At 47.2% G+C, this 17,544-nt stretch overlaps 1 protein-coding gene across 1 annotated transcript in view; it reads left to right on the forward strand.

The window, feature by feature from the left end:
• Nucleotides 1-713: 713 nt before the first annotated feature.
• LOC128067437 (cytochrome b5) overlaps nucleotides 714-17,544 on the forward strand; it is a 33,986-nt gene continuing 17,155 nt past the window's right edge. The window contains exon 1 of the mRNA XM_052660469.1: nucleotides 714-908. Within this exon, the coding sequence (XP_052516429.1) occupies nucleotides 780-908 (129 nt within the window). The 5' untranslated portion in view covers nucleotides 714-779. The remainder of the gene's footprint in view (nucleotides 909-17,544) is intronic.

Raw genomic sequence — 17,544 nt, forward strand, 5'->3', positions numbered from 1 at the left:
TTAAACAATATACTGGTGAGAAAAGACAGAAGACACTAACACAAGTACTCGCCTAGTCAGGGGTGAAGAGAGAGTAACTTCAGAGCCACCGACGTCCTCAGAACCTACACTTGAGGCCGCTTTTGCTTTTTTGGAACAGTTCCCGGGTTTTGTTTTGTTTTTCTCCTGAGAGAATGGGGCAGTTCTGGGGCGGGAGGGGATGGGTCAAGCAGTGCTCCGGGCAGCACATTCGTCCAGCCACGTCCACCAGGTTGCTCTGCATTTCTCAGGCCCCTACACTCGCTGCGGAAGGACTCTGTTACAAATTAACGAACGCCCACGTCTGATCGGATTGGGAAACCGCGGCGATTTTGATGTGGGGTCGCTGCCCTGCACAAGGTAGACTCTGCGCGGGTCACCCCGCCTGGTCCACGCGATCCCGGACGCCCTGACCCCGGCGCCACCGCCTTCGGTGCAGAAGCGGGGAAGCCCCGCCCCCGCGCTCTCCTAAGCTGTGATTGTGAAGGGCATCTTCTGCAGCCAATCAACACCCGCTCACTGGGCGGGGCCCGCCGGGTTGGTGGAGAGTGTCGGGCGGGGGCGGGGCCCTTGAGCGACAGGAATTCTGGCCAATCGCCGGAGGCCGTACTTCGGCCACTCCCCTCCTCCGTGAGGACAGACCTCCCCAGGAGCCGAGCCCGGCAGCTGGGAATGTCCCAGGGCGAGTTCGCAGAGACGCCCGCTCTTCTCCGTCCCGCTCTTCCGCTGCTTTTAGGGCCTTAAGTTCGCTGCGTTTAGAAATGGCCGAGGAGTCCAGCAAGCCCGTTAAGTACTACACCCTGGAAGAGATCCAGAAGCACAACCACAGCAAGAGCACCTGGCTGATCCTGCACTACAAAGTGTACGATTTGACCAAATTTTTGGAGGAGGTGAGTTGATGCAGGCAGGATGCCGACCGGGGCTTGAGGGGCTCCCTGCCGAGACTTACCTTGTGTGGCGGGATTGATCTGCGCAAGACTCCGCGTGCACACCTGAGTGTGCTCACCCGCGCGGGAGCACCGGGCTCTGCACACCTGGGAGCACTCCCCTCATCCACACGCCTGTGTCTCTGCCTCCCTCTGTGTGCGCGCTGCCTGAGTGCACACCTGGGAGCGGACCCCGAGTTTGTACCCCTGAGTCTGTGCGCCCGCGTTGTCACCGGAGGCTGCACCTCCGTGTGCGAACACCTGGGGGCGACCGGAGGTGCATAGGTGCTGCGGCCAGGTGAGCCAGTCTCGCAGCCCGCGGCGCGCCCTCGTGGGGCGGGAGCCGCTTCCCGGGAACCTGCGCGGGCAGGTGGGAGAGCCCCGCTTCGCACTTAGTGGGGAGCAAAGTCGCACGTGGAGTTGAGGGCGCAACTACGGGAGGACTTTTGAAGGTCCTTTTTATCTTGAGTTTGCATAGGCCAGGTCTTCATCTAGGACCAGGGTCGTGCGACTTATTATTCCTGGAGTGGATTCCTAATTGGAGCCGGTGTCACTCCACCATCCACGCCCAGTCACCCGCTGTTCACCTAGAAGGCGCCCAGTGATATTTAAGGATGAGGCGCAGTACCGGACTCCTGCGAGGGGCTGGGGTGGGGGGCGAGTGGCAGTGAACAGACAAATGAAAAGAGCCAGTGCGACTTCACCCTTAGGCAGCTTTGGGAATTGTAAAATAGCTGGGTAACTTGGAGGAAAACAATCCTTTGCCTTGATTCTTTGCATTGATTATACTTTTTTGCAATAAATTCTAAGGGGTTTTTGTTTGCTACCTCTGACTGTTTTGTCACTGTGTGTGCGTGTTGGGGGGGGTTCAGTCATAAAAATTTTTACTTTAACTATTTTTTACTGGAGTATAATTGCTTTACAATGTTGTGTTAGTCTCTGCTGTACAACCAAGTGAATCAGCTGTATGTATACATACATCCCCTCCCTCTTTTCTTAAATTTATTTTTACTTGAAGGATAATTGCTTTACAGAATTTTGTTGTTTTCCGTCAACATGTAACACTCTCCTTCATTCCCCCAGACAATAAACGGGAATGTTTAGTGCTGGGAATTCTTTACTTAGTTTGTGAGAAAAATGAAGATAGAGGCTTGATCTGAGCTGGATCACAATTTGTATCAAAATGCATTTGTTTGGCAGAGAATGCTTAATTTTTTTAAAGGTTGAAGTTGTCTATTAGTAACATAGTTTACTGTTAAATTGTTACCAGGTGATGTACCAGAAGGTAAAATAGTGTCTTGATGTGGTTAAGAGTGGTTTATAGCAGAGGGTCAGATCTGTCCTATCCCTTCTGCTGAGAAACAGAGCTTATTTGCTATTAGAATTTCTTGAACAGTCTTGTATCATAACATCAGGCCTAATGGATGCCAGATGTCTACTTACAACTGTTCCTTCCCCATTCCCAGGGTATGTATAATCATGGGATTTTAAAATCCAGTGTGTACACACTTTATTGGTGTCTAGAAAAATAATAGTTTTTATCAAGTGAAAAAGTGAAAGTGAAGTCGCTCAGTCGTGTCTGACTCTTTGCGACCCCATGGACTGTAGCCCGCCCGGCTCCCCTGTCTATGGAATTTTCCAGGCAAGAGTACTGGAGTGGGATGCCATTTCCTTTTCCAGGGAATCTTCCCGACACAGGGATTGAACCAGGGTCTCCTGAACTGCAGGCGGACTCTTTACCGTCTGAGCCACCAGGATATTTTATTTAATGAAGCGTTTGCCATTTTTTCTTTTTTGTAGAGTCTGTCGTGTTCATTACTGTCTCACTCACCAGATGTCAGTATCATCCCCCCCCCCCACCCCCTTCCCCAATACAACCAAAAATGTCTCCGACTCTTGTCAAATGTCCCCTTGGGGATAACAAAGTCACTCCTAGTCGAGAATCACTGCCCTAAGGTATATCTTGCATGACTTTTTTTATGGATACATTTCTCAGCAGATAAGAGATTATTAAACTGTACTATAAACCATTTACTTTTATATCGTTCTTATGAGGCAGAAAAGGAATTGCACAAAGTTTCTAAACAAAACCGGAAGAGCTGCAGACCAGCTTCTCAGTGGGTGAATTAGCTGACAGCAAATTCTGTTTCTTAGTCAGTTTTCAAGACTCTCTTTAAAAGGAGCTTGGGGAGAACATCTCTCAAGAAAAAAATGTGATGAATTGCATTTATCACTAATATTTGATAACTAATACTTGTAGCTAGGTAACTCAAAATTACTGTTTGTAGTGAGATAAATAAAAACAAATTTATAGCGGTTCCTGTATACCAACCTTTCTTAATTGCTACTTGGTAAATGCTCCTTCAGAGCGTATTACCTACCTGTAACACATTTTAGTCAGTTCAGTACACAGAAGAACAGTACAAAAAACATCTTCATGACCAAGATAATCATGATGGTGTGATCACTCACCTAGAGCCAGACATCCTGGAATGTGAAGTCAAGTGGACCTTAGGAAGCATCACTACGAACAAAGCTAGAGGAGGTGATGGAATTCCAGTGGAGCTATTTCAAATCCTGAAAGATGATGCTGTGAAAGTGCTGTACTCAATATGCCAGCAAATTTGGAAAAGTCAGCAGTGGCCACAGGACCGGAAAAGGTCAGTTTTCATTCCAATCCCAAAGAAAGGCAATGCCAAGGAATGCTCAAACTACTGCACAATTGCACTCATCTCACATGCTAGTAAAGTAATGCTCAAAATTCTCCAAGCCAGGCTTCAAAATACGTGAACCATGAACTTCCAGATGTTCAAGCTGGTTTTAGAAAAGGCAGAGCAACCAGAGATCAAATTGCCAACATCCGCTGGGTCATTGAAAAAGCAAGAGAGTTCCAGAAAAACATCTATTTCTGCTTTATTGACTATGCCAAAGCCTTTGACTGTGTGGATCACAAGAAACTGTGGAAAATTCTTCAAGAGATGGGAATACCAGACCACCTAACCTGCCTCTTGAGAAATCTGTATGCAGGTCAGGAAGCAACAGTTAGAACTGGACATGGAACAACAGACTGGTTCCAAATAGGAAAAGGAGTATGTCAAGGCTGTATATTGTCACCCTGCTTATTTAATTTCTATGCAGAGTACATCATGAGAAATGCTGGGCTGGAAGAAGCACAAGCTGGAATCAAGATTGCTGGGAGAAATATCAGTAACCTCAGATATGCAGATGATACCACCCTTATGGCAGAAAGTGAAGAGGAGCTAAAAAGCCTCTTGATGAAAGTGAAAGAAGAGAGTGAGAAAGTTGGCCTAAAGCTCAACATTCAGAAAACTAAGATCATGGCATCTGGTCCCATCACTTCTTGGGAAATAGATGGGGAAACAGTGGAAACAGTGTCAGACTTTATTTTTGGGGGCTCCAAAATCACTGCAGATGGTGACAGCAGCCATGAAATTAAAAGACAGTCCTTAGAAGAAAAGTTTTGACCAACCTAGATAGCATGTTGAAAAGCAGAGACATTACTTTGCCAACAAAGGTCCATCTAGTGAATGCTATGGTTTTTCCAGTGGTCATGTATGGATGTGAGAGTTGGACTGTGAAGAAAGCTGAGCACCACAGAATTGATGCTTTTGAACTGTGGTGTTGGAGAAGACTCTTGAGAGTCCCTTGGACTGTAAGGAGATCAGCCCTGAAATTTCTTTGGAAGGAATGATGCTGAAGCTGAAACTCCAGTATTTTGGCCACCTCATGCGAAGAGTTAACTCATTGGAAAAGACTCTGATGCTGGGAGGGATTGGGGGCAGGAGGAGAAGGGGATGACAGAGGATGAGATGGCTGGATGGCACCACTGACTCGATGGACGTGAGTCTGAGTGAACTCCGGGAGTTGGTGATGGACAGGGAGGCCTGGCGTGCTGCGATTCATGGGGTCGCAAAGAGTCGGACACGACTGAGCGACTGAACTGAACTGAACTGAGTGAGGTGAATGAACCTAGAGCCTGTTATACAGAGCAAAGTAAGTCAGAGAGAAAAACAGGCGTTGTATATTAATGCATATATACTCGATGAACGTGAGTTTGAGTGAACTCCGGGAGATGGTGATGGACAGGGAGGCCTGGTGTGCTACGATTCATGGGGTCGCAAAGAGTCGGACGCGACTGAGCCACTGAACTGAACTGATACATGTATATATGGAATCTTGAAAAACGGTATTGATGAACCTGTTTGCAGGGGAGGAACGGAGACACAGACAACGGACTTGTGGACACTTGGGAATGGGAAAGAGTGGGACAGGCTGAGAGAGCCGCTTTGAAACATGCACATCACCATATATAAAACAGATGGCCAGTGGGCATTTGCTCTTTAACACAGGGAGCTCAAACCTGTGCTCTGTGATAACCTAGAGGATGAGGTGGGAGGTGGTAGGGAGGTTCAAGAGTGGGGCGACATATGTATACCTATGACTGATTCACGTCACTGTATGGCAGAAACCAACACAACATCAAAAAGCAGTTTCCTCCATAAAAACAAAAAAAAAATAGCCTACCTTGACTTGTGTTTGGAACACCACGACCCTCTGGTACTAACATCGTTCCTTTTGATCAGTGGTCCAGAATCTGCTGAGTTCTTATCGTGGAGACTGTGGAACTTGAGAGGAAAGAGATACCATTTCTATTCTCAAAAGCTTCCGTTTGAGGAAGCAGGAATAACACAGTAAACAATGCAATGGGCAGGGATTTAAGCACAGAGAGCTGTGCTCTATCAGCTAGAGTCTAGTTCAGTGATGGGGAGTGGACCCAGAGTGGCTGTGTGAGGCGTCAGGCTTGGGCTCTGGTGAATAGGGCCTAAAGTCAGCGGTAACAGATGGGCTCCCAGAGCTGGTCTGGGTTAAGGTAAGAACCAGGCCAATGGCTATGCAGCGGGACCTCTCAGAAGGGTGAAGGCGTGCGGTGAGGAGAGAGGCTCGCCAGCCTGTTGAGCTGGTCATCGGCAGTGCCGACCTTCCCAGAACTTTGGAGGGGCCAGCTGTTCTATCTGCTGTTATCACTGTTTTCCCTTCTGTGTCCATCTCTGATTAATGCCGTGTCATAGTCTCTGGCTTCCTGCCCCCTAGCCCAGCCATCCTAAGATTCCTGTGACTTCCTGCATCTTAAACACACATCTCATTCAGAAACCTGCAGGGTGCCCTGCTGGTTGGTGTTTCACTTCTTCCTTCTCCTCCTGTTCCATCACTTTATTATTCCAGTGCTGTTTAATTCCATCCCTTCTTCTGAAACAAAGAGCCCGGAAGATCTGTTTCTCCCTGCTTGCTCTGCTCCCTTTCTTTGTCATTTAAAACTCCAGAAATTCATTAAAGTTTTGCATGTTAACTAGAGAATATTCTCTGTGTGTGTGTGTGTGTTCAGTTGCTAAGTCTCTCAGTCCAACTGTTTTGTAACCCCATGGACCGTAGCCCGCCAGGCTCTTCTCTCCATGGAATTGTCCAGGCAGGAATACTGGAGTGGGTTGCCATTTCCTCCTCCAGGGGATCTTCCCAATCCAGGGATTAAAACTGCAACTCTTGCGTCTCTTGCGCTGGCAGGCGGATTCTTTACCACTTAGCTACATCAAAGAATATTTTACTTTCCCTAATTTACCCAAATATGAAAGAAGTTAGTTTTTCGCCTTCCTACCTCTAAAGGGGACTTTCAGCCTTTATGGGCTAGATCTCCTTATATATCACAGCTTTATATGCACATGTGCATTCAAGTTGAGAAGTACGTACTGCGATGCATGGAAGGGAGTCCTAGTCTGTGCCTGCGCTCTCTGTCCCTCATGTGCCTTATTTAACATAAAACAGCAGGATGGCGATGGTACCAACTTCTAAGGGTTAAGATAAGAATTAAAAAAAATAATGCTGGTTAAACAAACAGCACGACGCAAGCATGTGGTCTGCACAGGAAATGCAAACCCCTGTACCCGCACAAGTCATGGATGGGCATGGCTTCTGTAGCATTGTATGTAGCTGAGTGAGAATGTGAGATTGTAGGTGAAGGTGTTAATTTGGCACGTGATGTTGAATTGAAACAAGAGAGTGTTATGAAAGTTATACCCTCTGGTCAAGAATACCAGTGAAGCTTCTAAGTTGTGCATTGAACTCCATCTCCTGGAATAATTGTCTTATAAAGCTCTTTTGTTTTCCAGAGAAGAGGAGATGCCTGAGAGGGCGAACTGGCTCGCGTTTGCTGGCAATCTGAATAGCAGCAGGCGTTTAGTTACTATCTGATACTGGCTACCACATTATGAGCCTCGTTGCCCATGTATTTTGAAAAAGGTGGTTTGTGTTTTTTCAATTCTGATTTCTAGTTTTTGAATTTATATTTGTGAAGTTGAGTCTTGTCATTTCTGATTGTGTTGTTGGCGAGGTTAATGATTATAGAACTTTGGGGCCAGGGAGAGAAATGATTTGCTTTTCCCTTTCTGCAACTGAGGCAATAGCATTTATCCAGGTTTTACCAGTACTGTAGAATAGGAGAAGAAAATATGACTTAATAGATGGCAGTAATATTGCTTTCAGTTCAAGTCATTACATGTTTCATTTGTAAAACAGACATCTTGAAAAATATTAAGAAGCATAATACTTAGTGTCAAGTTGCCCCCCTTCCTTTACATGATCAAAATGGAAATGTTTCTACAGAATGTTTCCTGGTGAGCTTGGGGCTCTGGTGCTCTGTTTCTGCACCTTAGATGTTCTTTCACAGCTTTCTGCCTCACGGAGCTATCGGCCCCTGACTCACTTCTGCTTTTGGAGTCTTAGGCAGTGTTCTTTATAGCAGGTTTTGTTTTAGGGACTTACTTTCTGTGGTTTTCCTCGAAAACGGCTACCCACTTTGCAGAGACAAATGGTTCCAAGCCTGGGTGGGGTCCAGGAACAGAGTGTGGATGTGGGTGCTTACAATTCAGTGTCTTTAATTTTGAAAAACACAAAAGACCCTACATCTTTACCCTTGGTAGGACTGTCATATTTAATACTAAAATCCGAAATGCCTTTGCCTTTTTTCAAGGAAGTTTGATAATACTCTGAATCTTAGACTATTAAAAAGCTACAGTTGCAAATATGTCTTTGAGTATGAAACAGAAAGGTTATTATTATCCAACATATGTAGTTTAGTAAATAGAACTCAGAAAATGTGAAATCCGTAGGAGGGAAATATAAAGGGAGCCCTGGTGGTAAGGGTACTGTAGGCTTCTTGGTAAACGGGCATCAGAGCCTCAGCTCACGTGGTGTTGTGAGCCTGAGGGCAGGGCCTCCTGTATAGTTTCTGCTTGTGTCTGTGGAACTTTCTGGTGCTTTTGAGAAGAGGGCCCAAGAGTGCTTGTGAGGCTACTTTGTTTTGAAACAGTTAAAAAAAAAAAAAAAAGAAACACTTAACATTGTTGACTTCTGGTTTTTGTTTATCTTTAAGATGGATAGAAGTTCTGACTAAGACAGAACAGATTATGCCAGCCAGTTTAGATAAGTCAAATAATAAATAATGCTCATTTCTACTTAGTACAGATATCTATTAAAAGTCCTTGAAAACCACAGAAGACAGCCAGTAAGTGCCAGTTATTATCATGGAGTCAGAACAGCCCCTGTCGCATTAGACATTCATGGGAAGGTATTGAGAGGGGTTGCGGGTGAGGAAAGCCAGATCTAGTCCTGGTATTATTTTTGAGGTGACCTCAGGCAAGGCAGGTAAATACTTTAAATCATTTTCTTCATTCCTCCATGGGGAATATCCTGCACCTGCCTGCACTTTAGATTTGTGAACACTGGAAGAAGAATGTATGTGAAAACACTTGGAAAAGTATGTTAATATTTCACTTAAAGTTTTCTTATGAAATAAGTGTCATAATTACTTTTCATTCTGTGGTAGGACCAATATTTACTTAGTAGGAACACATCTCAGAATTTACAATGATGTGCTTGCTTCAGCAGCACATATACAGAAATTACAGTGTTCGCCAATAAATAGAAATGGTTCAAAATACAAATATTCACTAGGAGTATGTTGTTCACGACTCATTTGTGTCTGACTCTTAGGGACGCCACGGACTGCAGCACACCAACCTTCCCTGTTATTCACCATCTCCCAGAGTTTGCTCAAACTCATGTCCGTTGAATCAGTGATGCCATCTAACCATCTCATCCTCTGTTGCCCCCTTTTCCTTGTGCCTTTAGTCTTCCCCAGCACCAGGGTCTTTTCCAGTGAGTTAGCTCTTCACATCAGGTGGCCAAAGTATTGGAGCAAAGTATTGGCCTGAGGTAACAGCAGACTAGCTCAGGATTTAAGAAGCAGCGGCTCAAAGCCACAGTTTTGAAGTCGGTTTTCTTGGAAACATTTGCTTCCCCGTGTTTATCTGAGGGCTGCTTGCGTCTTGCACGGAGTCGTGAGCAGGGATCAGGAGGGTGAGTTGGAGAGGTGGGGCTCAGTCCATGCTGGGCAGGGAGCAGGTGGCCTGTGCTGACGCTGGGAGGATCTGGAAGCTGCGTGGTTCAGGGAGTGGGTGGCCTAACCACCTAAGGCATCAGGCGTCCCTGTGCCTGGCGTGCAGGCCGGCAGCCGGTGGCCCTTCTATGGTGAAGGCCCTGGCTTGTCAGCGTCGACCTGCTTCTGTGAGGGCCTGCTCTTGCTAACCATGGACAGGCTGTTCACTGAGCTTCATGCAACTCTATCACATGGCCAGGACACCAAACAGATCCAGCCTGCTTTCAGAAAGTGTTAAGTCATGGTAGTCCTCAGTGGGTTGATAGTGGCAGAGGGGACACTTCCAAACGTTGGCTGACCCTCAGTGTGTGCTTGATAGAACTCTAAATGCTCCTTGTGTGTACACCTCTCCTTCACACTGATACTTTTACTCCTTGAAACCTTCCTTTCAGGTTGGTGGTGGTGGTCGTGGCATTCACGTTTTTAAAGCAGGTTGGTGGTGGCGGTGGTCGTGGTATTCACCTTTTTAAAGGGTAGAAAAAGGTGGCTTGGAATGTTCAGTAACCTGCTCAAGACATTCCACCAGTGACGATCCAGCCAGGGTTTAAATCTGGGACTAGGACTCCAGTGATTTTGCTAATTCTGTGATTAGGGTGTGAGGACTAAGGTAACTAGTACAGCTTTAAAGGAAAACAGCCATCTAGTTGGTACACAGTCGCTGTTATTTGCTTGAGATTTCCTCCACAGCAACTGCTATCCCAGTGTTCTCCGTAGGAAGCAGGGAGAAAGTGAAGGAAAGTTGTGAAAGAATAAAAAGAAAAGCTTTGTAAGTCAAAAGGCAAAAATGTGCTTTTCTCTCCACCCCTGCTGTCATTTTACCATGTCGCCTTCTAGAAGGTGGTGAAACCAGCCATTCCAGGTTTCCTCAGAGGAGTTTTTTAGTAGATTCTGGGAGAGTCTTCAAGGATGACTCCTCGTGTTAGGATTTGTTCCTAACAGATGACTTCAGGATGATCTTAAGAAGCCGTATTATTTGTTAGGAAGCAGATTGTTGGGCACGGGTGCAGAGGCTTATTGTTGTTCTCTGGAGGCCCTCTTAAATAACTGGCCTGGAAGGGCTTGTCCTGCATGGAAATCGGATGCGGCTTCTGCTCTGATAAAGCCCTTCTGTGGGTTCAGTGAACACCCTGCCTGCCCCTCCCACCCCCTTGCTGATCCTCTGTGTTCTGGGTGGTGCTGTGTTTCCTTGACCGCCAGCGCCTCCCCAACACACACGTGGCTCCTGGGGGTCTTGGGCAGGCCTCTCCCTCCTTCCTTCGCCATTTCCTGTCTTCATCCTCCTTTCTTAGGACTCTGTTCTTAGACTGTCTTCCCTTTCAGAGCACGTGTCCTGCAACCCTGGTGGCTCAGTCAGTAAAGAATCTGCCTGCAGTGCGGGAGACCCAGGTTCAATCCCTGGGTCAGGAAGATCCCCTGGAGAAGGGACTGGCCGCCTATGCCAGTATTCTTGCCTGCAGAATTCCATGGACCGAGGAGCCTGGCGAGCTGCAGTCCATACGGTCGCAAAGAGTCAGACACGACTGAGTGACTAACGCTTTCACACTTTCACTTTCATCGTATCAGTTGTTGCTTTATGAGTTTTCAGTTCAGGTAATTATTAGGTTGTTATTATATGAAAGGATGTAATTTCTGGAAGGACATAAAGAGCTTCATTTTCTGGAAGCAGACTCTCGTTTCTCTCCGCGGTGCATGTAGAATAAGGTGCCACCCCTCTCCTGGTGCAGGGACCTCAGCTGTTCCATTACCACCACCTCGCCCTCCGCGCCTTTCTGTGTCCCTAACAAGCGGGGCTTGTTTCTGCCTAGAGACTTTGCGTGGCTTCCCTCTGCCTGGTGCGCCCTCCTTCATCACACACTGCAGGTCGCCGCCCAGTGTCTCTTCCAGGCATGGGGATTTCCTGCCTCAGCTTGCAGCATCAGAGAGTCCCGGGCTCTGTGTTTTCCACTTTGCCTCAGCTGACTCAGCCAGGGTCATGACTTAAGCTGTGCTGACAGCTCCTGGATTTCTACCTCCAGGTTACAGAGCCCTCCCTCCCTCCTACACTGGATTTTTGCCTCCGAAACCCACTTCACGTCTGCACTCGGATCTCTGCCACGCTTCTCAGACCCAGCGTGTTAAAGACTGAGCTGACCTTCCGTCTCACGGTGTGCTCCGCTGCCGCCTTCCCCGTCTCAGTGATGACAGGCCCATCTGTTTGCGTCCTGTCTGATCCTTTTGTCTCTCTCACACCCACACCGTTTCCCCGGAACATTCTGTGGGCTCAGCTTTTATAATGAAGTCAGATCTCACTGGTCTGTCTTCTCCCCTGTGCTGTCTTCCTACTCTGAGCGCCATCACCTCCTGCTTGGCGGCCTTCGCCTCTGACTTTTACTGTCTTATAGTCGAGTGCTATTTAAAGACATCAGATCATGTCCCTTTCCTGTTTAAACATCTTCAGGGGCTAATTACACCACTCAGTGTACAACTTTGGATATAGCTGCAATAATCAAAAAAGCGTGGTGCTGGCCAGATGAGTGGAACAGAGTAGAGAAACCAGAAATAGATGTGCACAGACGCTTCTGACTTTTGACAGAAATGCAAAAGCAATCTGATGCAGGAAGGACAGCCTTTTTAACAAATGGTGCTGGAACAATTGGACATCAGTAGTCAAGAATATAAATCTTGACCCAAACATCACACTTTGTACAAGGTAGATCATAGATCTAAATATAAAATTTTTAAAACTTTCAAGAGACTTACGATTAGGCAAAGAGTTCTTAGACATAACAAAGAAAGCATGATCCATAAAAGAAAGCGTGAATAAATTGGACTTCATAAAAATGAAAAACTTCTGTTCTTTAAAAGACACTGTTAAGAGAATGAAATGGCAGAGGCATTGACCAGGAGAAATCTTTTTCTGATCTCATATCTGACAGAAGATATATTTAGAATATATAAAGAATTTTCTAACCTCAACAATAAGGAAACAAATAATCCAAATAGAAGAATGGCAAAAAAGACTTGAACAGACATTTCCTCCAAGAAGACATATGAATGGCAAATGTGAATGTGAAAAGATGTCCAACATCACTGGCTGCTCATGCTGCTGCTGCTGCTGCTAAGTCGCTTCAGTCGTGTCCAACTCTGTGCGACCCCATAGACGGCAGCCCACCAGGCTCCGCCCTCCCTGGGATTCTCCAGGCAAGAACACTGGAGAAGAACACTGGAGAGGGTTGCCGTTTCCTTCTCCAATGCATAAAAGTGAAAATCAAAGTGAAGTCGCTCAGTCGTGTCCGACTCTTAGCGACCCCATGGACCGCAGCCTACCAGGCTCCGCCGTCCGTGGGATTTTCCAGGCAAGAGTACTGGAGTGGGGTGCCATCGCCTTCTCCGTCAGTGGCTGTTAGGGAAATGCAAATTAAAACCACAGCTACTACAGCATACCTGTTAGATTGGCTATAGTAAACAAAAAAAACTCCAGGTAACCCAGATGCTGGTGAGGATGTAGAACTCCTAAACTCGTCTTGCATTGCTGGTGAGAATACAGAGTGGTACAGACACATTGGAATCAGTGTACACATTTTAAAATCTATGCCAAATGTAGACTTGCTATGTGACCCATCAGTAGCCCTCCGTGACATTAGTCCTAGAGAAAGGAAAACTTGCATCCATATAGAAGCCTATATGCAGATCCCAGCAACTAGAACAATGCTTGGACAGAAAGAGGACTCAACACTGATTAATTGAACGAATAATTAAAAGTCGATCAGTATAAACAATGTCAGACAATAGATGCAGAATGGCTGTTGGGCTGGCAGCTTTACTTGTAAAGCCCCAAACTGGAAACAGCTCACAGGTTCCTCATTGGATTCCTGGTTAGACCGGTAGATTGTGGAGGGAATACCCCAAACTGGAAACAGCTCACAGGTTCCTCATTGGATTCCTGGTTAGACCGGTAGATTGTGGAGGGAATACCCCAAACTGGAAACAGCTCACATGTTCCTCAGTGGGGAACTGGTTAGACTGGTTGACACGTGGAGGGAATACCACTCAGCAATAAAAAGGGAACAAAGCACCCAGTGGCTCAGTGCTGTAGAATCCACCGGCTGCTGCAGGAGACGGAAGAGATGCGGGTTCGACCCCTGGGTTGGGAGGGTCCCCTGGAGAAGGAAATGGCAACGCACTCCAGGATTCTTGCCTGGGAAATCCCATGCACAGAGGAGCCTGATGGGCTACAGTCCACGGAGTCTTGAAGAGTCAGACACGACTGAGTGAATAAACCACCACCACCAAGGCGTCTCCAAGGCCCTGCGTCACTTGGCTCCCAGTTGCACCTGGTTCTGCCTCTGGCGTCTCACCTTCTCTGGCTGCCGGCGCATCCTGCGTCACACATGCTGATGCCCTTGCTCTTCTGTGAACTTGTTGGCACCCCTCCACCATATGGAAGGTTATCCCCAGATCCCAGCAGGCTTCCTCTTTCACCTGCTCCTCGAGGCCTCTCCTGACCCCCGTTTCCCACCAGCCGTCTCCCCAGCCCACTGCGTTCCTGACCCCACCACCCTGCTCTGGTTTCTCTGTTTCCCTATTACCTTCTAACATGTTGTCTAATTTACCTATCGTGTGTGGCTTATCTGTCTCCCTCCACTGGAATGTATACTCGTGAGGGTGGGAGTTTCTTTCTGCTTTATTCCCTGGTTATATCCTAGCAACTGAAACAATGCTGGCACAATAAGTATTTATTGAATGAATAAGTACAAGTTTATAAGTGCAAAACATTAGAAAATCAGTGCAGAATGGCTGTTGTTCTAGCTTGCATAATTTCCTGACAGCTTGTTTAATTTCTATCTTACCTCAAGTTGCCTGCAGTAGCCATTTTAAAAAAATTTTTTACGAAAAAAAAAAAAAATTTTTTATGCTAGGTGTAAAAGCTAAGTCCGGCCTGAGGGTCTGGAGTTGAGGAGGACTGGTTCCACCCTCAGGCCCCCTCTCGGTCCGCCTTGGGTCTCAGCTGTCGCCTGTGCCGTCCTCTCATCTTCTGGCCGTGGATGGATTCCTTGGATTCCGTGGATTCCAGGTGGATCCCAGAGGAGACAGAGGAACAGCCCCTTCTAGATCGTGACCCATCTGCCGCTGGGCTCTCAGCCTCAGTGGCTTTGCTTGTTCTTACGAGGAACGCTGGGTTGAGTCAACTCACGCGGCATGTGGTGTGTGTTTCAGCTCCTCTCCGGGTCTCAGTGTCCCCTGCTCTTGTCCCTCAGAGGCAGACATGTCCCTGCCCCATCCTTTACTCCAAGATCATGACCTCTCCATCAGGGACTTAACGTTCCCTTCAGGGGCCAAAGGAGTTGCTGTGTCTCCAGTGGACTCACTTAAATTACCTGCTGAGACATGTTTAGTGATGGTAGAATTAAAAATATTGGTCCAGGCACACTGACTAAATGCCAAGTCACCTCTGATTCATGGTAAATTGGGAGCCACACATTTACTGTCTCAATGCCAAAAGTAACCATGAATGATTTTGCTTTCTTTTCATTTTTTCGAAGAGAGAAGCTAATAGCATTATATTCCCAGCTCACAGCTGTGTGGCTTATCTCTCCTCATCCTGCTGACCTTTAAGAATTGTTTCATGCAGAAAATGTTCTTTGTCCTTAAAATACATAGTTTCTGTGAACTCTTGTCATTGGTTCTGTGGCTCAGTTGGATTAAGTCAGTTAATTATTCCCTGGAAATCTCTTGAAGGGCAGGATGGAAAGAAGGGGCCTCTTGGGGTTTGGGGTTTGTTGCTGGACTTGAGTTTGCAGGGTCTGGGTGCTGTGTGAGGTCTGTGCAAGGCTCTTTCTGGTAGCATTGAATGGCGTGGTGAGGAAACGGAACTAAGCTGATGTTACTGGGACGCCAGGAGTTCTGCTGGTTACGTCATTTAATCTCTGAAGTTTAAGCGGGAGAGGCATTTCGTAATGGAGAAAAGGCAGCTCAGGAAGAGCTGGTACTTTCCTGGGTCGCTCTGCCGAGATGTGGCGGGGCTGGACCTTGAATCCGGCTTCCTCTGCTTCCAGCCCAGGCGTCCTTCCGTAGCACGTACTGCCTGCCTGGGCTTAGGGGCTGAGACAGCTGAAGACCAAACCACAGCCACAGTGCCGGGGCTTGTGGACAAACGGGACCGCGGGAGGGTCTGACTTAACGTTTTGACGAGGGACTTGGGAAAGTGTTACTTATAAAGTGATTGGGAGGTGACGTGCTTGAGTTCCTTTCTAATTGCCTGCACCCCCCCCCATCCAATAACAAAAACAAATGAGAAGGTTGTCACGCAGGGCGTCTTTATTCAGAATCCAGTTACTTGCAGTACCTGCAGTTCCTCCAAGTGCCGCTGTGTCTCTCTCTGGGCCTTTGTGTTCTCCGTTTTCTTTGCATGGACCATCCCCCACCCATTTCCCCTTGCAAAAAACCACCAGAGAACCGACCACTCCAGAGTGCAGGCGGCCCCCGAGGGCCCGCTTCTCGCCTCAGGTCTAGGAGCGCTCAGCCCTCCCTCCCTGTGTCCTGGCTTGGCACCTGGCACTTATGCTGTTTAGCTCTCGCTTGTCTGCACGTCACTGCGGTGTGACTCCCTGAGGGCAGGGGCCATGACTTACCCACCTTGGAAACGACAGAGCCTGGCATGGCGCTTGGCAGATGTTTGAGTGAGCAGGCACATCTCATAAGCCAGCCGGGTGAATGCAAAGATGGATTTGTATTACATTTCATCTCTCATCTTCAGAGTGAAATGAGGAGAATTACTCCTTGGAAGAAAAGCTATGACCAACCTAGACAGCGTATTAAAAAGCGGAGACATTACTTTGCTAACAAAGGTCTGTCTAGTCAAGGCTATGGTTTTTCCAGTAGTCATGTATGGATGTGAGAGTTGGACCATAAAGAAAGCTGAGCGCCAAAGAATTGAAGCTTTTGAACTGTGGTGTTGGAGAAGACTCTTGAGAGTCCCTTGGACTGCAAGGAGGTCCAACCAGTCCATCCTAAAGGAGATCAGTCCTGAATATTCACTGGAAGGACTGATGCTGAAGCTGAAACTCCAATACTTTGACTACCTCATGTGAAGAGCTGACTCATTTGAAAAGTCCCTGATGCTGGGAAAGATTGAAGACAGGAGGAGAAGGGGACGACAGAGGATGACATGGTTGAATGGTATCACCGACTCGATGGACATGGGTTTGGGTAAACTCTGGGAGTTGGTGATGGACAGAGGCCTGGCGTGCTGCAGTTCATGGGGTCACAGAGACTCAGACATGACTGAGCGACTGAACTGAACTGACTGAATTCAAATGATGTCTGTGAGCCTCTGGCCTGGGGCTTTGCAGTGAGAAGCTGCACAGAGGACTGGGGCAGTGCGGACCTGAGGGCCGGCTCCCTCCCCAGTCCCCAGGGAGCAGAGCCGCACAGAGGTCTGAGGGTCCCACCAGCTTGAAGGCCATCACCCTCTACCTTCTCAGAAAAACAACGTCTAGAAATGATAGGGAACATTCAGCTATCTTGTTATTTTTTTTTCTAAATCTTATATAAATTGATTGCACGCCAAATGATTGTTTTCATATTTGGCTTAACTGTTGAAGATAATCTCTTTAAATGATTTTCTTTTTTTTTGCCTAGTCATTGTTTATAGATGGTCTGTTGGTGCCACCTTTTCTGGCAGTGTTAAGTGTTTGGATTGAAAGGTCCTGTTTAAATTCCGGAACTGGTGGATCCACATAACATTACATTTACATGGAAAGGGTTTTGCTGCTGTTGTGTGTGTTTGTGCTCAGTTAAGCAAGTCCTGAAATGGAAAGACTTTGACCCAACTGGTATTGCAGTGTGAGTCTACATACCCCGTGGGGCTTCTTTTTTTACTGAGAAAACCTCGCAGCCAGATGGAGCCCTGAGACAGAGGCAGGTCTGTCTTTGTAGCCTTCCTTAGTTGGTGAGGCCGAGGATGGTGGGTTCTCTGATGGCTCAGTGGGTAAAGAACCCACCTGCCAATGCAGGAGACACAGGAGATGTGGGTTTGATGCCTGGGTAAGGAAGAAAGGAAATGGTTACCCACTCCAGTATTCTTGCCTGGGAAATCCCATGGAGAGAGGA

The sequence above is a fragment of the Budorcas taxicolor genome, chromosome 22 (genome assembly GCF_023091745.1).
Source record: "Budorcas taxicolor isolate Tak-1 chromosome 22, Takin1.1, whole genome shotgun sequence".
NCBI lineage: Eukaryota > Metazoa > Chordata > Mammalia > Artiodactyla > Bovidae > Budorcas > Budorcas taxicolor.